General features: G+C 39.2%; 1 protein-coding gene across 10 annotated transcripts in view; it reads right to left on the bottom strand.

Moving 5' to 3' along the window:
* TENM3 (teneurin transmembrane protein 3) overlaps positions 1-23,090 on the bottom strand; it is a 1,852,170-nt gene that overhangs the window by 100,881 nt on the left and 1,728,199 nt on the right. For all 10 annotated transcript variants that reach the window (XM_078393883.1, XM_078393884.1, XM_078393889.1 and 7 more), the window contains 3 exons: positions 21,634-21,660; positions 19,958-19,978; positions 18,898-19,044 (listed from right to left, as the gene is read on the bottom strand). In XM_078393883.1, coding sequence (XP_078250009.1) covers positions 18,898-19,044; positions 19,958-19,978; positions 21,634-21,660 — 195 coding nt within the window. The remainder of the gene's footprint in view (positions 1-18,897; positions 19,045-19,957; positions 19,979-21,633; positions 21,661-23,090) is intronic.

Raw genomic sequence — 23,090 nt, 5'->3', positions numbered from 1 at the left:
ACAGGCAAGTATCGTGGCCGTCTTGATGGGGGATTTTGCGGTCGCACACCACACACCTGCTGAACGGCCCTGAAGGGGACATAGGGTAGTAAGGAAACCGAAACGACAAGTCCAAGGATAAGGCAGAGCAGTCCAAACACAGTCCGAGTAAGCCAGAAAATACACCGGGTCGTCAAGTTGAAGGGAAAAAGCGCTAGGGTAGTCCGTGAGCGAAGCAAGGGTCAAAGCCAAAAATCAGATAGATCGCAATAACGCAGCAATAAACGCAGCTAAGACGAGAGGCTCCAAACCGCTAGGCGGAAAAATGGAACTGAGGGACGGTTAGGCTGGGCGTGCGCAGTAGGGGTAGTCCTAAACATTGTTACTTTTCTCTTGCAGCTAGAAAACGTTCCGAGAGGCCCAACGCTGGCGCTGGTATTAACCCTTTGTGTGCATTCACAGAAGACCACGATGAAGAAACATCGTTATGCGATCGCAAAAACATTGTCGCTATGCGGATTCGTCGTTAAACGGGGCGCCCGTTATGCGAGGCACCACTGTACTGTATTTTTCCATGTATATGACTATACTGTTGTCTAAAATCTTTAGACTAAAATTGAGGTTCGTCTTATACACGGAAGCTGAGGAGAGAAAAAAACAAGTGGAGGGGAAAGCAGGGATCAAAGTGATCCTGCAGGGTTTTGATCCCTGCTTTCCCCTCCATTTGCTATGCCTTAGCAAAAGGAAAACAGGGATCAAAGTGCTGCAGGATGGCTTTGATCCTTGCTTTCCCCTCTGCTTACTAAGTCCTATGGGGCTTAGCAAGTGTAGGGGGAAAGAATCAAAGCAATTGCATGGTTGTATAAAGGGATCAAAACAATCATGCAGTCGCGGGATTGCTTTGATCCCTTTCCCCCTCCTTTTGCTAAGCCCCGTGGGGCTTACCACGAGGGAGAAAGTGGGGATCAAAGCGATCCTGCAGTGCTTTGATCCCTTACCCCTAAACTTGCTAAGCCCCTAGATTTGTTAATTTTGGATTAGAAAAGGGGGGGGGCATGTCTTATACACGGAAAAATACGGTAATTCTTTCTCTCACATCTAAATTCCATCTCAAACTATAACCTGCCAATCATACATGTTTTACAGGTTAGTACATAATTCACTGGCACAAAAGATTTGCAAATTTATTTTCTACATCTAGAGGCACTGCTAACATTTGTCTGTACTTAAATAAAGCTAATTAAATGTATACATTTGCTGAAATCTTGTGGCTTAGATTGTAATTAGATTAGGCATAATGAATTAGATTGGGCCCAAACTCCTTGGGATTTCACAGATTCAATGGACCTACTCCAATTATGACTTATTCCACCAAGCAACAGGATTTCAGCCATTGTAAAACACAGGATTACCCATCACCTACATTTACTAAACAGAGTTCCAGGAATAATGCTTGCTTTTCTCAGCATCTTCCAGAGTTCTGCAAATATCAATGTTTTCTTTTTATTAAAAAAATCACATCCTCTTAAAAATATGCAAGATATAGCAACAGAAATACACAATACCAGTCTTGTTTCAATATGCTTGAGTCAGTAAAACATCTAGTATCTAGTACCTCTTATACTGATTGTTCAAAAATGAACATTGGACTAATATGTAGGCTTTCCTTTATTTGCTTTTACACCTCTGTGCTGTCCTGCAGGCAATATTCAGCATACTTGCCAAAGAGCAATGTTTAGATTTAGTCATTTATCTTTGTTACGTTATAAAAAGCAAATGTACATCTGGCATGTAGACTGTGGGTCATAAAACTGTGTGAGATTGACATCTTCTGAACTAATCAGCTGGAAATGCATTTTTACAAGCCTCCCCACTCACATCAATCAGTGAAAGAATCTCATTTTCACCAGTCAAGATACAGGGACACACTGTTCGTTATTTTCCTATGAAGTTTATCAGCTACTTGCCCAACCGAATGACAGATGGTTATGAATCTAGCTCCCTCTAACTTAGGAAAACATTTTTCATTCTCTCTCTGTATTTATACAGCTAGTACTTCTACATAGCATTCTATTGCCCTGTGGTATACAATAATAATGGTAAAATGTCTCTATCATCAGTCTACTGTAGCTGAGATCCAAGTTCTACCCTAGATTATTTAATAGCCAATTCTAAATGCATTAAGAAAAACCAAAGAAAATCTCAAATATGACTTTTTACAAGAACTGTCAATATACCAGCTTGTCCCCATGTAAATAAACAGCTAATTCCCCCCTAGAACATCATGCACATTTTTGATCTTTTCATATCAGGCCATGACTACAAAGTGTTCATAAAATTGTAAAGAGGACTCTAGGAAACTTTCAAATTAAAATGAGGTAAAAAGATTCAACAACTTCAGGAGGTAACTGAGAATGAGCTACTGAAACATATGTAAAATCATGAAGGGTCTGAAATTGTTTGAATGCTGATTATATAATACAAATACATTCAAACAAGGATTACCCTACACCTGGTTCAAGTAATTAAGCAAAAAAAGAAAAAAAAGAACACAGAGTTCTGACTCCTGTTTGCTGAAGATGCTGACCACAGAGACTGGAGAAATGTTAGGTAGAAAAACCTTAAAAACATGGCCAAACAACCTGGAAAACCCACAATAACAATAAAATAATAATTATAAACATCATTTAATTAAGCAGTGCAAGCATTTTGCATATGTGCACAATCCATTCACATCTGCCTTTGTGCAACCAGTGATTACACCAGGACACCTCTAATCAGCCACACTATTCCTTTTTGTATGAAATGGGAAACCATGTAACACAGACCTGGGCAAAGTGCGGCCCGCGGGCCACATACAGCCCGCAACCCGCTCCTGTCCGGCCTGTGGACAGTTTTGAACATTGACACCATTTATAGCTTTTTGTCTAAAGTTGATCAGTTGCTTATCTTTAACATACCGCAAAAAACCTCTTTATTTGTGAAGATTAACACATTTAAAATAAACACAATCATAACATCACTGTTTCACTTTATTTTTAAGTAAAGTTGGTTAGGCCCCTGAACACAGTTCAGATTTTTCATGTGCCCCCCCCAGAAATTAATTGCCCGCCCAGATGTAACAAGCCAGTATCTCAAGCTATTTTCATATTGAAAATTAATCATATCATCTGCCTGTTAATTAGAGTCAGCTTACTTGCTTGTGGTACAAACATAAACGTGAAAGCAAAAGGCTCACATGTCTCCTGGATTAATAAATCAAGCCATGAGCGCCACTCACCTGATAGGCTGGACTATTAGTAGATTAAAAGATTTTAAAAACCTGTCTGCTTGATAACAGTATTAAAGCTATTGCATGCTGGCACAAGCTTAACAAAACCAGTTCTTTGGAACCTATAGCTGTCTCTGTAGAAATGCCCTGTGATCAGGACTCATGTTGTATAGGGCTACATAGTCTGCTCACATAAAACCTACTCTCCCATGGCGTCCACTCTAAGTTATGCACTATAAGTTATGCATTATTCATAAGTTGTATGTTAAAGTGGTTGTGAGGTGGGACCAAGAGAGGTGCTGAGAGACAGAGTCTGGGAGAGAAGCTGAGTCTGAGTCAGAGGGAGCTAGAGAAGAGGATAGTTTGGGGTTCTGAGGCAGAGAGTATTTAAGGAGTGATTAGGCAGTGATTAGTCAGAGTATGACCTGTGTTAATTAATATAGACAAGGGCTCGTGCGCCGCTCCTCCTCCTCCTCCTCCTCAGAGCCCCAGCTGGGCTAAGGAAACTCCTGGGCAGCTTCCTCTGACTCTTGCTCCGCTTGGCGGAAAATCTGATGCGGCCCAGCCTAACCCAGACTCTGCCTCCAGCAGCCCCCAGGTAAATTGAGTTTGAGACCCCTGCAGTACAGACATTCCAGACTAATTAACTCAGATTTTAACATGCCACCCAAAGGTAGCCAAAAAGGGAGTCGTGAGGCAGAAAGTTTACTTCAGGAAGTAAATGGAAATGGAGACCCACTAGCTTCAGTGGAACAGGAGGAGACTGATGAGGGTGCCTCAGAGAAAGTGTTCTAAGCTCCCCAGATTTTGAAAAATGGAGACTAGAACAAGAATTTAAATGGAAGGAGCTAGGTATGAAAACCCAATTAGAGGAACTAGCTATGAAAAACCAATTAGAATTGGAAAAAGTGAAAGCTGAGCAAGAAAAAAGACAAATGGAATTTCAAACACAGATGAAAAGATTGGAAATTGCTGCTCAAAACAATAATAGTAATAATAGCCACAACTCTAGTGAGGGAAATATCTCAAAAATTGATCTAAAGAAATTTCTCCAATATAGTAAAGGAGATTGCCCTGAATCTTTCCTCATTTCATTTGAGAGAGCATGCTGGGATTTTGAGATTAAAGTTGATGAAAGGATGATAGTGTTGAGATCACAAATAAGTTGAGATTTAGCTGAGCTTTATTCTTAAATGCCTCCAGAACAGGCTACAGATTTTGAAGCATATAGAAAAATAGTATATTATAGATTTGGCGTAAATGCAGAACACCTTAGAAGAAAATTTTGTTCCCTTACCAAAAAGCCTGAAGACTCTTATGCCCAATTAGGGGCTAAATTGATTCAATGTTTGGACAAATGGATGGAACATGAAAATGTCATTTCTGTAGACCAAATGAAAAATGTGGTTGGTTTAGAACATATTTTATTCCATTTTGCCGGGGGAATTGGGTTATTTAGTCAAAGACAAAAATCATAAAAATGTATTACAAGCATCTGAATATGCTGATTGCATTAGTGAGATTAGGGATCCAAAGTTTTCTGAGATAAAATTTTACAGGCAGAACTGGGACAACAGTAAGAGACCCTTCAGTAGAAACTACGACAGTAAAATGTCAGTGAAAGATGTCACCTAAGTTGCCAGGGCCTAGTCTGCCAAAGCAAATGAACCCTGAGGAAAAGCTTAATAGATCTCCTCAGTGTGATTGACGCACTTATAGACAGTGTTAAAACTGTGGTGAGTTTAGGCATATTCAATCAAATTGTATGAAAAACAAAAACAAAAGTGGAAAAGATAGTCAGACCAAAAAAGTTTACTGTGTAAAACCTGTGGAAGCCACTGAAGGAGGCTGTAACAATGGCTCTGTCTCCATGGCAACTAGCACAACAGAAAATTCTAATCTGCCGCTAGCCAGAGTCATTCAGCATTTTCTTATAAAGGCAGATAATATTTTATTACAGAACCCTGGTGAGAAAATTCTTCTTAATGAGAAGTCTTATGTGGGGGTTGTTGATACCTGTTCCCACATAACCCTGTGCCATCCTGATGTGGTTCCTAAAGAGAAAATACTTCTAAATCAAACTGTTACAATCAAGGGAATAAGTTCTACTCCAGTGATTTTGCCTATGGCTAAAGTAAAGATAAACTAAAGAGACTGGGTTGGAATTTGGGATGTAGCAATTTTTGATCAAATACCCTCACCTTGTTTGATCGGATTAGATCTCACTAAGCATGTGCAGAGTGCTTTTGTAGTAAAACGTTCCCAGGGAGAGCTGTTAACAATCCCTGAGGGAAAAATAGAATCCCTAACATCTGAATCAAACCAGGAATGCCCCAGTTTAGAGGAAAACCCTGAGTTAGTGGAAATGGCTGAGGAGGTCATATTGAAAAACTCTAATAATACTTCCTGTATTGAGGAGCAGAAGGAAGATATTACTTTAAATGATTGTATTAGAACACCTAAGGAGAATCCCATTCCACTGACCCCTGAACACCTGGAGAGATTTATAGCTGATAAAAACCTGACATATAGAGAGGTTTTACTAACACCTCATAGGAGTGAAGATGGACATCTCAAGCAGCTAATTGTCCCTGTAAAATACAGGGAGGAGTCCTTAGAAGTAATAGAGCCAAGCTTGGGGAGTACTCATGGAAAGGAGAAAGGCTTGTATGAGACCTTGGAAAGAGCACTCTGTCCTGAGGACAAAGTAGTGGGGCTGAGACCCATAGAGGGGAGTAAATTACTTTTGGCAGGGTCAGAACCTGTGGATTTGTTGCAGCAGCACTGGAGGGCTAGGGAGTCTAGTAGCTCTGCAGCTGCAAAAGTACTTAACACCTTGTGAGGCAAACCCCTACCTGAGAAACTAGAAGTTAAAAGGATGGAACCAGATGAAAACCTCAGTGGATCTAAAATACATCAAGTGTTTGAGACTGCACTTAAAAGAAACCTGCCTGTGAATTTGAAGGTGACCCATGATAGTGGTTCCCCACATAGGGAGAACTTCTCAACAAAAGTATCTGTGGGTGAATTTGTGGGTGAGGAGGAAGGCGTAAGCAGTAAGATTTCAAAGAAGGACACATCCAGAGATGTTCTGGAGGAGAAGAAACTGCCTGCCCTTTCTCCAGCTGAGAAAGTGAAGCCACGAGCCATAAAAAAGCAGGCTTCACTAGGAAATGGCAACTGGAGGAAATCGAGTGGACATCAGAATGCCTGGCGACTGACAAGCATCAGAAGAAAGCACGGACTTCAGGACCAGTCTTTGCTGCACCGGACTTCAACCGGGAGTTCATCGTATACATCAATGTATTGAGTGTGAGTCTGGGAGCTGTGCTGGGCTGAGGGAGTCTACACCCAATGACTCTGATCAGCAGGAGATTCCGACCTGGTGAGAGACATTTGTCTGCTAACATGAGGGTGTGCCTATCAATTGTCTGGATGCTGCAAAAACTAAAACCCTACATTAGGGAAGGAGGTTCATCCTTTACACTGACCCTTTCCCTCTGGTGTGGCTACAAACTATGGAATCCACTAACAGTAAGCTTGCAAGATGGACATGGAACCTGCAAGACTTTGACTTTGTAATCCACAGTGTAAAAGGGACTCAGAGCGTGGATGCTGATACCTTGCCTCAAGGGCCAAATGACTAATGGGTGGATAAACAAAGGTTGTAATGTGTATTAAATGTTCTGTTTGTGTATAGTTATGAAAAATGATTAAAATGCCAAGTTTGGATGGAGATGAACTGAGAGGTGGAGAATGATGGGGAAAAAATTGGTGAGTAGCCTTATTGATGTGGAGGTAATGTAACGTAAATGGTATTGATGCAAGTAATGTAAGAGGTTGGTATGTCTTTATTAATGCAAAGGTAATGCAATGCAATTGGTATTAATGTGGTTAATGCAAATGTTTTAACTATATTGCTTGTTTTAAATGTTTAAAGTGGTAAGTTTGATTTTGTAAATATAATAATAGAGAAAGAATGATATTATAAGATATGCAAAAATTGTTAAGTTATTGTTATACTTGCATGTACAAGGTGTTTGTTTATTAGGGCAAACTGCTAGGTTTCCCCTCCTAAACAAACATATTTAAGGGGGGAGGAATGTGGCATCCACCCTAAGTTATGCATTATAAGTTATGCATTATATATAAGTTGTATGTTAATGTGGTTGTGAGGCGGGACCAAGAGAGGTGCTGAGAGGCGGAGCCTGGGAGAGAAGTTGTGTCTGAGTCAGAGAGAGCTAGAGAAGAGGATCGTTTGGGGTTCTGGGGCAGAGAGTATTTAAAGAGTGATTAGTCAGTGATTAGTCAGAGTGTGATCTGTGTTAATTAATATAGAAGAAATTAAAGAAAAATGTTGAAGCTTTGTGAAACTTTAAGAAGGTGCTTAAGAATTATTCCTGAAACCACGTGTAATCAATAAACCTGTTTCTGTTAAAAAGTCAGTACTGAATGGACCTTAGTCTTTCATAAAGAAAATAAGCTGATTAAGAGTGCAACTGGTGGCAGCGTGTCAAGAGGCTTGCTGGGATACCTTCGTGAGTTCTGTGTACACCTCCATGTACCCAATTGCTTTCTTGGTTTTTCAGGCCCAAATCCAGAGGTTAAGGATGGATTATCTGGGATCAGCAAAGAAGCAGCTAAGCCATGCAGTACAATAAGACCCCTTTATCCACAGGATCATTATCCACTAATTCACTTATCCATGGTTTGAAAATATTAAAAACATTAGGGAAAAAATTCAAAAAACAATATTTTCACATGTATTACTGGAACTGGCCATGAGATGGAGCCAGAGATTCTGGTATGAATATCAGTGCTGTTCTCTTTCCCGCAAGGCCAGAATAATAATTTCTTGCTGCCTTTTAAAAATCCATGAAACAAAACATTTTCTGAAGTTGATTTGGAATGTTTCATTGGTTCATTCATCAACTTCAACTGTTCTAAGAAATACTGTGGAACTAACCATGCTCCAGATCATTTGCAGGAGTACCACTCTCATCCCTTTAGGCTCAGAGAAGACTCTTATCTTTTGGGGACAGCTGAAATTGGAGTTTTTGGAGAATTTGAGATGGGACAATAGAACAAGGAAGTCTGTTTCTGCCACCTCATTGTCAGTGCCTAAATCTGCTTCCAAGTCAGTACCTGAAGAATGACTACAGGAAATGTTGTGTTGACCTAATTAGATTCGCTCTTGCTAGATATAAAGTGTATTTTCACATTAATTCACCAAACACTTGATCACTAAAATAAACATGGGTTATTTTCCCTTATTTGGGAAAAAAAGCAGCTAGCCTTTAGCAGAACAATAATAATTGTATTCCGTCAATTCATTTTCGACATGGCAACCCTTTTTTGGGGGGTTTTCTAGGTAACATACACCTTGATGAAGAATACTGACTTATTTAAAATCTTGTCCTTATGACAGTGCTACAGACTCCTGACCATGTATCAAGATACTTTTGTTGTGCATCTTTATTTTTGTTTGAATATTTAATTTAAGCATTTATAGCCTGCCCTAGATCACAGCATCTCAGAGTCAGTTACAAAGTTGCATAAAACAAATTTAATATCTTCTCCTCAAGAAGATCCATTAGTGTGGATTCAAAGAGACCACAAAAAAGAGTTTGTTTTCCTTCATTTTCTTCATTAGCAAACAAATATTTGCAGGTGTCCTTGTGGAATTGGTCATAATTGATATCATCAATTATTTTCACCAATATTATCAATTATTTATGCTATTCTGTTTTTTACATTTTCTTCTTTAAATTGACAAGCTAGACAGATCTGGCTGGTTGGATAGCTTAGTGAGTTGGGTAGCTGGCTACAGAGCCAGAGGACAGAAGTTCCTCTTTCTCTTATGTCTTAGAAAGTGGATTTCTCCATGAAAGTTCACATTAAAATACAGTAGTTAGTCTTTAAGGTGCCACAAAGTTCTTGTCTTCTTTATTTTCACCTGATTTGCTAGAACAAACTAAGATGGCTACCTCATATAAAACCCCTTCCCCACTGTGCCTCCTGGGAGATGGCACAGACTATGTAGCCTTGGGCAAGCTCCATAGTACCAAAGCATGCCCAGAAGCAGGAATGGTAAACCTTTTTTGAAAACTCTGGGAAGGATAATCATAAATTGGATTTAACTTGATGGTACATTGTTATTTATATTGTTAGACAGATTTATGTTTTCCTGCCTATGAGCAAAATTTTAAAACTTTGGTTGTGTCTTCTGCAAAAACAAAAGGGTAACTGTTAAATTAATGATTCCTACTTGTCACTCTTTCTAAACATAAAAGAAAATTCAGCAGGATCACTTCCTGGAATATTACGCTCTAGTCTTCATTAAGCGCAACAGTGTTTCTTTATGTGATGTAGAGTAGATGCCCATTCCATGCTATTGCTTGGTAGTCATGCATATTTAGAATTTGCTGCTATAATAAATATAATCCCCCTTTTGTTTCATACATATAATCCTTAACCTTGAAGGTCATTTTAATAGCATATATTCAGTTGTATTTACCTTCAGTTCAATCTCTATCTGCCTAATTTATAGAACAACAATAGCTAAAAATACACCTCAGCAATACATTGACAGCTATTACATAAGGCTTGAGGAGGAAATTATAACACCCCTACACGAAATAACCAAATAGGTGGACAAAATAACTTTTACCATATTGGCAGGAAACATATATAACATTAATCTACAAAGAAGGTAATGACACAGTACAGTCACAGTCATACAGACCAATTTCCCTACTTAATGTAGATTACAAAATCTTTGCCTCAGTAATGGTAAACAGACTCAAGAAATGTATTGCCAAAATAATACACTCTGATCAGACGAGATTTGTTCCTAAGAGACTCATGCGACATAATGTAAGATTTGTAATACTGTACATGCAATAGAGCAGTGATGGCAAACCTTTTTGAGCCTGAGTGCCCAAACTGCAACACAAAATCAACTTATTTATTTCAAAATGCCAACACTGCAATTAAACCTAAATACTGAGGTTTTAGTTTAGAAAAAACAACTACCCCTGCACTGCAAGGGTTAAATGCTTGTTTTTTTTTCTAGGGGTGGTATTAACAGAGAAATACTTACTGGTCCTCCAATCCCCTGTCAGGCTAGACCAGTAATGGCTGCCATTGCACCCCTCCACTGGACCACTGCACCAGCAGAGGGGAGTGCCAAAATCCGGGATTGGAGGACAAGAAAGTATTTCTCAAAGGCAACTTATAGCTTGCATGCCCACAAAGAGGGCTCTGCGTGCCAGCTGAAGCACATATGCCATAGGTTCACCATTGCTGTAATAGAGTATGCAGAAACACAACAACAAACAGTATTTACTGTATGTTCCTGGACGTAGAGAAGGCATTCGATAATATTTATTGGAACTTTCTAAATAAAGTTTTGCAACATCTGGAATTTGGAGGAAAGTTTGGAAAATGAATTCAAGGAATCTAGACAAGGTTGCTGTTATCACCATTGTTATCTTAACAACTGAGTTATTGCAACCAAAATAAGACAAGACAGCCAAACTGAAGCCTGAAAACAGACGGTGAGTTCAAGCTAAGAAGTTATGCTGATGATATGGTTTTGTCTATTTCTAACACATTAGGTTCAATGCAATGAGTAATGGAACAAATAGCAAAGTTTAGATTCTACTCTGGCTTTAAAATTAATTTAAAAAACACACCACCCAAAATAATAGCAAACTTTTAAATAAAACAACAAGAAAATGATCTTATAAAACTCACAGAGTGCAAAATCACAGATAAACCAATGAGGTATCTAGATATTTATTTAACGGGAAACAATAAAACATTGTTTGAAGATAATTACAGAAGAGTATGGGGAAAAGTACAGAAAGATTTAAAAATATGGGACAAGCTAAAATTCTCTTGGCTGGGAAAACTATCCACTATAAAAATGAATATACTATCAAAACTTAATTTTTTGTTTCAAATGATTCACATTACAGTACATTTCAAGAAAAAATCTTAAAGGACTGGCAAAGACAAATAAATCCATTTATATGGAGCAATAAAAATAAAAGGATAAGATTCAAAGTATTACAAGATGAAAAGAAAAGAGGAGGTCTGACAGTGCCTAATATTAAATTATACTATCAAGCAGCAGTTTTAGTATGGATTATAGATTGAATACAAAAAGTCCAAACGGCAGGTTAATGAAACTGGAATCATCAAAACAAAGTGAAGGCATACACGATCTTTTTGGATACAAAAAAGAACTAAATCTTGCTATAAAAGCCATATAATCAGGGATAGCCTCCTGAAAACACGGGACTCTCTAAAATTGAAGATTAGCCCAATAGTGTCTCCAATAATGGCACCAACAGACACATATTGCAACAAGCAAGAGAGAATGTGCCACAATTTTATAACTTTTCAGAATATGACAGATTCACAAGGGAGAATTACATAATGGCAAATAATAAAAGAAGGAAAAAAAGATAAGACAGCTATGCTATCATCAGTTAATTTCAAGATATAAAGAGACAACACAAGGGAAGATTAAGAAATTTTCAGAGTTTGGGAGAATAATTGTACAAAAAGTGAGCGACTATTAGGACATATCTATAAATTACTATTTCAATTTGAAACAGAAATGCAACCTGTCAATATGTATGTTAAAGTGGATGCAGAATATAGGAATGAGATAACTTTTCAGCAATGGGAAAGATTATGGACAAAAAATATAAAATTCATGGCATGTCAAAATCTAGGAGAGAATTGGTACAAAATGTATTATCAGTGGCACATATAACCAAAAGACATAAAAATTATGGATAAAAATACAGGTCTCTTCTGAAAGTGTCAGAAACCTGAAGGCTCATACTACCACATGTGGTAGACTTGTAAAAAGGCAAAGAAATTTTGGAAAGACAGCCATGCTGAAATCAAGAAAATCCAGAAAGATGAATTTGAAATGAAGCCAGAGACAAAGCTCCTGGCAATACCACCAACTAAAAATACACCTCTGTAGAGTTCATCCGGAGCATTATGCTTTTTGACTGAGAAACAGCTCCCCATTGGTATGAGATGCTCCCTCTTATTCACTCCACAAATCCTTTCATCTAGCATTTATTTCATTTTTATTATTTTATTCAGAGAGATTAGTAAAACTTACTTTTTCTGCCATTATATACTTTAAACTCATATTTAGGATTCATTTGCTTTACGTTTCATTTCCACTCAATTCTGACTGAAGTCTAATTAGATTTCATGGCCAGAATCCTATTGGAAGATTTGTTTAACTTCCCATGGTTAACTATGAACAACTGATGAGGTGCAAGGGTGTGTCTTCTGGTCCAGATGGTGTACCTGGTCATGTTCCCAAGAGTGCAACTGAGATGAATACCAAGACCTTGTGAATTGGTGACAATTATCTGTAGCAAGTTAAACAAACATTATTCAACAGTATTGAATTCTGGTCATGTTTCACTGTTTGCCACCTGCTTGCTGATGACCATGAGGGTAAGCTAGAGCTTAAATAACTGTAACAATATGTGTGAAATATTCTAAATTCTTCACAAAATAAGCATTCTAGAGTTATGTGCCTAAGCATTATTTCAGATCTGAGTAAGGCCATACTTACATACTTGACTCTCAAGCAACTGGACAACCTGTGCAGATCTAATGCACTGCAATTAACAGGAAATGTAGTGTAAATATTAACAATCTGAAGCCACTATTTTCCTGTGTAATAATTTAGAAATGATTTTTATTTTCTAGAATAAGAAGGGTTTTGCTTGTCTTTGCCACCTATAATGGTAGCAAGACGACTTGGATGGGGAGGGTCTTAGGGAAGAAATGGGAAGGGACTGGCTTTTTTGCCATTTTTGGTTGAAACACTTTCTTCCAGAGTAGAAGAAAGGAGTGGAGTCTGGGTTGTATGGGTGAGTTGGGTGTTGTATATGGTCCACAATCCACACTTTGCTCTAAACAGAATTAAATGGCAGGAAGTTTTCAAATAAACCAGAGAAACAAAAGAACACTTTTGTAAATCCTAGAAAAGCATGAGGGTTAAGGTGGGCCAAACTTTTACTTTAAGTAAGCTGTACTTACATAAAAGGCCATGCACTTTCAGCTCATCAATTACTATTGAATAACTCCTACCAGCTAAAGATAGCCACCATGCTAGGATCTCCTGTACCTCTTGTCCTATCCCCTCATAGGTGCCTGCCAACTGAGGCTTCACTCTATGGACTATGCACCTCATGAAGTATACTGCAATCCAGAAAAGACTACAAAAAAACCTGCATAATTTTTATGATGCCACAACATTTGCTCACTGAGATCCTTTGGAATGTTTGCATAAGGGAAAGTTTTGCCAGTATGATAACATGGGAATAGTGCAGCTTGCCATTAAACAAGTAGCAGTTGCCAAAAAAGACAACTTTGTGATTTCTCTTTGTGAAATGAGGTTTTATATTGGATGCTTCATTGTGTGAGTGGCGAAAGTGTCAAAAACCTCACACAATGGTCCATTGTAAATGGTAAGACACAATAGGAATCTGCCCTTTGTTCATTTTGCTGCCACAGATTAACATGGTGATTCCATGGAGAAAATACCATGAGAAAAGACCTATGTCCAAAGCCTTTAAAGGTAAACGTGAAGATCCTGGGACAGTGCCGTGGAAATCAAGGGGTCCTGTTTATTGAACAATACCCTAGAGGGTGAGGAAGGGCTCATAAGTGAAACACTTTAGTAAAGGGAAAATATATTAAAATAGAAGAGCCAACAATAAAAGAATGGAGTCGACACTATTTTCCTGATCTAAAGTATGCAGCTACTGCATGTGTTCCAAGGTCCCCTATCACCATAAAACACATCCCCAGCACAGCCAAACCTAACACAATCAGAGACTGTGAATACAGACAACCTACAGTATGTAATTGTCTCCAAATGAAAAGCATGAGTGAGTCTAGTTGTATGTTATAGGTATCTCATGTCAAGTCAGATTCATGCTGCATATTATTACAGAACTAAGCAATCTGATCATATCCTCGGAAATTGAAAGCCAGTGAGACCACAGCAACGAACTCAAAACCATGGAAGTCACTCACTGAAGTTAGTAATAAATGATGACATGAAGTAAATCTGTAGCTGATATGAGCTCCCATCAACTGTACACCACCTCACTGCAGCTGATGCTAATAGAAAAATCCCAGACGATTCTGGGGCAAGGCCAAAATCCTGTGCTGAATGTTCATAGAGTCAACTTTTCCCACCAGGACTGGCAATCCTCCTTCCCCCTGCAGTCCCCCAAAGCAACCTAAAGACCTGCTAGGGAGAAATCTAAAATAAGAGTGCTACAGCACAAATTTCCAGGTGTGTGTGTCCTAAAATGCACACAAATGCTTGTGTCCTAGCCTGTTTTATTCTAGTAGTATGGAAGTACAGTGAATGCATGTGTGTGTACACACAGACGTTTGAAAAATAATAATGGAAAACTAGGTAGGGAGGAATGCCAGCTCTTGCTTCCATTACATAGAAATAGAGGGAGGAGGTGGTTTACACATCTAAATTAGTTTAGATGGCAATCTCATGTATTGTAGTGCCCCCATTCCCAAGATGCCCAAATACACTCATATTTTACTTCATTATTTGGGAGTACAAAAGCAGTGAGGTTTCTCAACTCCCAGCAGATCACCTTGTGGGCTGTGTTCCAAATGATGGTTTCACTGACAAGTGAACATATGAAACATTAGAGAGAAAGAGGCAAAGAAAATGTGAGGAGATGAAAACATAAAACTGTACAGAGAATAGGGGCTTATTTAGATATTTACAGAGCTAGAAGAAAAAGCAACAAAAAATTAATACAGTGGCAGAACTCAGGGAAAAGTATGGTAATGCTGGTATATTAATGAAAAACACAAAGATCCTCAACAGTGAAAACTATAAGCCAAAGCAGGAGTCAGATAAAGAGAAGCTGTTATGCTAACAATACACTCATTAGGATGAAATTGTTTCTGACAATGATCTTGATAAAATTTTAAGTTTTTGCTAAATTGTTTCTCAACATATGCACATCTGGAATGTTTTGTGTGTGTGTGTTTAGTCGTTTAGTCATGTCCGACTCTTCGTGACCCCATGGACCAGAGCACGCCAGGCCCTTCTGTCTTCTACTGCCTCCCGGAGTTGTGTCAGGTTCATGTTGGTTGCTTCGCAGACACTGTCCAGCCATCTCATCCTCGGTCGTCCCCTTCTCCTCTTGCCATCACACCTTCCTAACATCAAGGTTTTTTCCAAGGACTCTTTTCTTCTCATGAGATGGCCAAAGTACTGGAGCCTCAGCTTCAGGATCTGTCTTTCCAGTGAGCACTCAGGGTTGATTTCCTTTAGTATTGATAGGTTTGTTCTCCTTGCAGTCCAGGGGATTCTCAAGAGCCTCCTCCAGCACCACAATTCAAAGGCATCAATTCTTCGGCGGTCTGCTTTCTTTATGGTCCAGCTCTCACTTCCATACATCACGACAGGAAAAACCATAGCTTTGACTATTCGGACTTTTGTCGGCAAGGTGATGTCTCTGCTTTTCAAGATGCTGTCAAGATTTGTCATCGCTTTCCTCCCAAGAAGAAGGCGTCTTTTAATTTCAGGGCTGCTGTCTCCATCTGCAGTGATCATGGAGCCCAGGAAGATAAAATTTGACACTGCCTCCATATCTTCCCCTTCTATTTCCCAGGAGGTGATGGGACCAGTGGCCATGATCTTAGTTTTTTTGATGTTGAGTTTCAGACCGTTTTTTGCACTCTCCTCTTTCACTCTCATTACAAGGTTCTTTAATTCCTCCTCACTTTCTGCCATCAGAGTGGTATCATCTGCATATCGGAGGTTGTTGATATTTCTTCCGGCAATCTTAATTCCGGCTTGGGTTTCTTCCAGTCCAGCCTTCCGCATGATGTATTCTGCATATAAGTTAAATAAGCTGGGGGACAATATACAGCCTTGCCGTACTCCTTTCCCAATTTTGAACCACTCAGTTGTTCCATGACCAGTTCTAACTGTTGCTTCCTGTCCCACATATAGGTTTCTCAGGAGACAGATAAAGTGGTCAGGCACTCCCATTTCTTTAAGAACTTGCCATAGTTTGCTGTGGTCCACACAGTCAAAGGCTTTTGCATAGTCAATGAAGCAGAAGTAGATATTTTTCTGGAACTCTCTGGCTTTCTCCATAATCCAGCGCAAGTTAGCAATTTGGTCTCGAGTTCCTCTGCCTCTTCGGAATCCAGCTTGTACTTCTGGGAGTTATCGGTCCACATACTGCTGAAGCCTACCTTGCAGGATTTTGAGCATAACCTTGCTAGCGTGCGAAATGAGTGCAATTGTACGGTAGTTGGAGCATTCTTTGGCACTGCCTTTCTTTGGGATTGGGATGTAGACTGATCTTTTCCAATCCTCTGGCCACTGTTGAGTTTTCCAAACTTGCTGGCATATTGAATGTAGCACCTTAACAGCATCATCTTTCAAGATTTTAAATAGTTCAACTGGAATGCCATCACCTCCACTGGCCTTGTTGTTAGCCAGGCTTTCTAAGGCCCACTTGACTTCGCTCTCCAGGATGTCTGGCTCAAGGTCAGCAACTACATTGTCTGGGTTGTCCGGGATATCCAAATCTTTCTGATATAATTCCTCTGTGTATTCTTGCCACCTCTTCTTGACATCTTCTGCTTCTGTTAGGTCCCTCCCATTTTTGTCTTTTATCATGTTCATCTTTGCGCAAAATGTTCCTCTAATATCTCCAATTTTCCTGAACAGATCTCTGGTCTTTCCTTTTCTGTTATCTTCCTCTATTTCTTTGCATTGTTCATTTAAGAAGGCCCTCTTGTCTCTCCTTGCTATTCTCTGGAAGTCTGCATTCAATTTTCTGTAACTTTCCCTATCTCCCTTGCATTTTGCTTCCCTTCTCCTCTCTGCTATTTCTAAGGCCTCGTTGGACAGCCACTTTGCTTTCTTGCATTTCCTTTTCTTTGGGATGGTTTTTGTTGCTGCCTCCTGGACAATGTTACGAGCCTCTATCCAAAGTTCTTCAGGCACTCTGTCCACCAAATCTAGTTCCTTAAATCTGTTCTTTACTTCCACTGCGTATTCATAGGGGATTTGGTTTAGATTATACCTGAGTGGCCCAGTGGTTTTTCCTACTCTCTTCAGTCTAAGCTTGAATTTTGCTATGAGAAGCTGATGATCAGAACCGCAGTCAGCTCCAGGTCTTGTTTTTGCTGACTGTATAGAGCTTCTCCATCTTTGGCTGCAGAGAATATAATCAATCTGATTTCGATATTGCCCATCTGGTGATTTCCATGTGTAGAGTCGCCTCTTGTGTTGTTGGAAAAGAGTGTTTGTGATGACCAGCTTATTCTCTTGACAAAACTCTATTAGCCTTTGTCCTGCTTCGTTCTGAACTCCAAGGCCAAACTTCCCTGTTGTTCCTTTTATCTCTTGGCTCCCTACTTTAGCATTCCAGTCCCCTAGAATGAGAAGAACATCTTTCTTTGGTGTCAGTTCTAGAAGGTGTTGTAAATCTTCGTAGAATTGTTCAGTTTCAGTCTCCTCAGCAATGCTGGTTGGTGCATAAACTTGGATTATTGTGATGTTGAATGGTCTGCCTTGGATTCGTATTGACATCATTCTATCATTTTTGAGATTATATCCCATTACAGCTTTTCCCCCTCTTTTGTTGACTATGAGGGCTACTCCATTTCTTCTACGGGATTCTTGCCCACAGTAGTAGATATGATAATCATCTGAGCTGAATTCGCCCATTCCTGTCCATTTTAGTTCACTGATGCCCAGGATGTCGATGTTTATTCTTGCCATCTCCTGTTTGACCACCTCCAGCTTCCCAAGGTTCATAGATCTTACATTCCAGGTTCCTATGCAGTATTTTTCTTTACAGCATTGGACTTTCCTTTCACTTCCAGGCACGTCCACAGCTGAGCGTCCTTTCGGCTTTGGCCCAACCACTTCATTAGCTCTGGAGCTACTTGTACTTGTCCTCCACTCTTCCCCAGAAGCATGTTGGACGCCTTCCGACCTGAGGGGCCCATCTTCCAGCGTCATATCTTTTAGCCTTTTGTTTCTGATCATGGGGCGTTCTTCGCAAAGATACTGGAGTGGCTTGCCATTTCCTACTCCAGGTGGATTGCGTTTAGTCGGAACTCTCCACTATGTCCTGTCCGTCTTGGGTGTCCCTGCATGGCATAGCCCATAGCTTCTCTGAGTTACTCAAGCCCCTTCGCCATGACAAGGCAGCAATCCATGAAGGAGCTGGAATGTTTTACCTGAATGTAAACTACTCTTTGTTGGGATGCAGCTTTACTATAAAGCTTACCGAATAGTAATATTATTTCTGCCCTTAGATAAAATACTACCTCTTTGAATCTAATGTTCACTAATGGATTTCGATATATACATTTTGCCAGCTGTAATCATCTCTTAAGGAATTGATAGCATACTAAATGAAGGCAATAAATGTTGTAGCACATTCCTCCATGTATCTCATCACAGGTAGTAAAAGCTCTGTATCATTCTCACAGCAGTGTTTTTTTAAAACCTGATTGGGAAGCCGATAATTTTACGATTTTTTTTTAGCAGTGCAGGAATTTCACTCTGCATCTCCTACCTCCTTCATTGTCCTTGCTATCAGTACATAAAGTTTCCATGGCGACATCACATCCTGCTCCTCTCCATCCGGGCTGACAAACACAGTGCCACCCATTTTGGTCCAATGTACATCTTCCATTGCTATTACATAGGCCAGGGCATCCCTCTGTCAAAACAGAAAAAAAGGAGACTGCATGTGATTTAAGTATTACAACAATTTAAAATTTAATCAAAATACAGACAGGGGACACTTACTGGAACAGGCCTTCAGAACAGCACAAATACTGTAATTGCACATGGAGAGTAACAGCAACATTATTGCTGGGATTCTAATTCTTAACTAAGTGGCATCTTTGATTGGTCTAACACTTGAGACACCACTTACCTGTGCAAGCAGGAAATATATCCAAGAAACTACTAAATACCTGCAGGCCAGACAAAATTATATTCTCATTTTCTTTAGCAGAGCAGCAGGCAATGCAATCATAGCACACAATGTAGCCTTGAGGTAAAAAAATAGAACTTTTGTACTTATAGAGTAGATAATTATTTGATATGTATGGATTGTTGGTTACCTGATGATACAGATGTTGTTAAATTCCTTGTAGATTTAAATAAATCATCTCAAATTCCAACACAGATATGCTCCTTTGCACCCAGTAAAAGAGAACATTAATTTTATCTGGTCCCAGAGTTGCCATGTATTCATGTGAAATTACAGTGCATTGAATAATTACACAAAGTATAGGTCAGTTTCAGTGACTATACTTTATGCCCAAAGTACATTCCTTTTCACAGAATAAGCAAAGCCCAGGAAATAGTGAAGCAGCTTAGCATCTATTCTAACAAACATTAGGATTCAGGCTGCATACGGATGGGACAGAACCGACAGGATTTCCAACTAAATGTAATAGCTGTGCAGATTTGATTACTTAGGACGGACAAAATGAAATACCATAAGGACCACAATAAAACATTGATAGACTGAACAAAAACACGGTAGTGACGTGCTTCAAGACAGATAGCAGAAAGTGATTTTTTGGGGGGTGACAATCTCCCTAAGGCTTTTATGCTGTTACCTTTATATCCTATCTTGTCTGCTTTTATGGGCGAGGAGGGAAAATTTAGGAAACAATTAAGATTATTTAATATATCCAAGATCTTGCTTTTTCATCTAACAGTATATAAAAAACAGTATCTGTCATTTCTTGTTGATGAAAACCTGGCATGCAGCCAACATGAGGATGATGACAGTTTGTATATAAATGTATAGGTATATATATATATATATATAAATATATAAATCATATTACAAATCAGTTTTGAAATCTAAACAGCATGAACTGTACGTTGTGCCACCACCTTATAAACTGTATTTGCCTACTATCTCTGGGATCTTGTAGTCCTACTCCTGTAGGTTGTTGAAAGAATCTGCTGTTTTCACTATTGCTGTTTAAATAATTATTAACGCTCTTCTTTCTCCACCCTTTGCAGCACAGATGAAACAACTCTATAGACATCACTGCCTCTAGTAAAATTAGTACTTACAGAGGGAAGGGAACTATATTAGAGTCTCATGACAAAGTATGATGGAGTTATAATTATGGATATCATGTCATCATGCCAGGCTGAAATTAGATTTGGGCTGCCCATTCTTCTTTTAGCACTTTTTGCCATCTACTTATTTGACTATGCATACAGAAGATAGATTAAACTTCCGAAAAATGTTTCTTCTATTCGGTTATATAGGACACACAGCTTTATCTGTGCTATTGGCAAGACACTGCAGCCAATTTAATGTAATCAAGAGTGATTATATGAAGCCTGGATATTGCCATGAATATTTCCATACTCTAATGAAAAAGCACAAATAAGGAATAGAAGAGTGGCAATCTGGAAAAGGGGACTATCGGTGATAATTAAAAAGACATATTTCTTTGCCAGACTTCTATAATTGAAGATATGAGAACATTTGCTGTTTGGTGGTTTGATCGACTTCTCAACAAATGGATGAATTAACCCTTTCCCCTGAACACCAGCCTTACCATAGTGTAAAGCTAGATTTCTTACTAAAGGCCATACATTATATATAATATTTTGTTGCCAACTTCAATGGTCAGACCACCTCATGTGGTATTCTTCCTGAGCACGAGCGCTTTTTAGCTTCCACTTCAAGCAAAAGTCCCCTGTGTCTGTCATGAAGCTGCCAAGGTCCTTCTGGAAAGGATCCTTGAGGCATGAGGTGACAGTGGACGGAAATACGAAGATTCCTTGTGTATACATGGAATGGTAAAGTTGGATCATGATGAATGGCACTACTAATTTCACTTACAAATATATGGTTCTCTTAGTATTAAGTGTAAGGCTATGAAATTTTCTTCTGACAAAAGACTTGGTTTTCTTATATTTTCATAAATATGACAATCTGGAGATTCCTCCCAGCAATAAAAGCTAAGAGGCTTAAAAACCACAAACAGCAAATGCATAGCTATCTTCACTTTTTGATTCCATCAAAGCTAATCCATTTATGCAGGATATAGTGAAACTTACAAATTGTTTAGAAAAAATGTTAACAGGTGACAAAACATTAAAAGTATTTATCTCTTTAAGGAACATGGAAAATAACATAAATGAGATTTATAATTCATGGAGTACATATAAGAATATGTTGCATTTGCCAAGTCTAGTGGAATGATTGCTGTAATATACACAGAAGTACATGGAAGCATTTCAGAGAAGAGCAAATATACAGTACCTTTAACAATCTTATCCAAATAGTGAGCTTGAGAATTAAAAAGAAAAAGAGAACAGACAGACATTTCAGACAAGTCATGCAGGAGAGGAATTGTTCAGAAATTATGCAAAGAAAGAACAGTGATTTTTTTTTTAAAGTTTTTTAAACGGTACAGAATAAGTCTATTTCTCACTGCATAAATCAAAAATGATTTTTCCTGCAACAAACCTACAGTTAAGATACAGTTAAACACTCAGCATTTTAAAAAGTCAGATACAAAACAAAAACAAACATTTCAAAGCCTGCTTTGTGTCCACTGCAGCTGTTTTTGTCATGTTTTCTTTCATGTAGCACAAATCTAAGCAAAGTTGTAAATTCTTTTTCTAATTCATTTTAGAGACATTCTGTACTTTGTGTGGCTTTTAGATTGGGCTAACCTGGAAGTTCATGTATTTGGTTTCCTAGTCACACACAGTTCTGAATGTACGAACATAAAGCACCTTGCTGAATGAGATGAAGGGTCACTCTTTCGGTTCCTGTTTTCCCCAGTGGCCCACCAGTTGCTTATATGAAGTAAATGGGCAGGCATTCTCTCTCTCTCTCTCTCTCTCTCTCACACACACACACACACACACACACACACACACACACCCCTCATTTCCCCCCACAAATTGATGCCCCGATACTTGGCAATATTTCATAATCTCCATGCTTTAAAGCAGGCTTGTCCAACTTGCAGCCCGAGGGCTGCGTGCGGCCCAGGTCAGCTCGTAATGTGGCCCAGTGCAATTTTTTTATTTTTAAAGAAATTCCAAAGTTTCAAGTTACACTGCCGGCACTTGCGGCCAGAATGTGGCCGGGGCATGTCACAACAGTAGAGGGGGAGAGAGGGAAGGAAGGAAGGAGTGGGAGGGGAGGGGACAGGGGGGCTGTGTGACTGCACTGCACCCTCCCCATCAATAGGCGGATCCCTCCCAGCCCCATAAAGCCGCCGGAGTCGAAGCTGGCAGCCTCTGCTGTTTAAGATCGCAGCTGCCGGTAAGCGTGCTTGGAGCGGGGCTGCGGAGGAAGGCTAGGGCTGGCCCCCCATGCGGCCCAAACCAAATGTATGTGCTGCCCAAACCAAATTTTCATCTTCTAATGTGGCCCAGAGAAGGTGAAAGGTTGGACACCCCTGCTTTAAAGCCATCTAAATTGACTGTCAAATTATGACAACTTGTTGGAAAAAATTCCATATGCTAACCATGCAATGCATCAAGAAATGCTTTTTTTTGGTTTGTCCTCAATTTTGTACCATTCAGCAGAACTTAATGTGATCCAGAATTATAGTATTATGAGAGAGAGAGGAAAACTTTCTCTCCAATTCACTTCCTCTTCATTATGCATTATTTTATTCATCTCTACCATGGGTAAATCCCTTATAATAGTATTAAAATTGGTTGGATAGTTCAGTAAGTTGGGTAAAACCAGAGATTACG

This window comes from Pogona vitticeps, chromosome 5 (genome assembly GCF_051106095.1).
Source record: "Pogona vitticeps strain Pit_001003342236 chromosome 5, PviZW2.1, whole genome shotgun sequence".
Classification (NCBI taxonomy): domain Eukaryota; kingdom Metazoa; phylum Chordata; class Lepidosauria; order Squamata; family Agamidae; genus Pogona; species Pogona vitticeps.
Note: the sequence above shows the minus strand (reverse complement) of the source record. Positions and strands in the feature narration are given on the sequence as shown.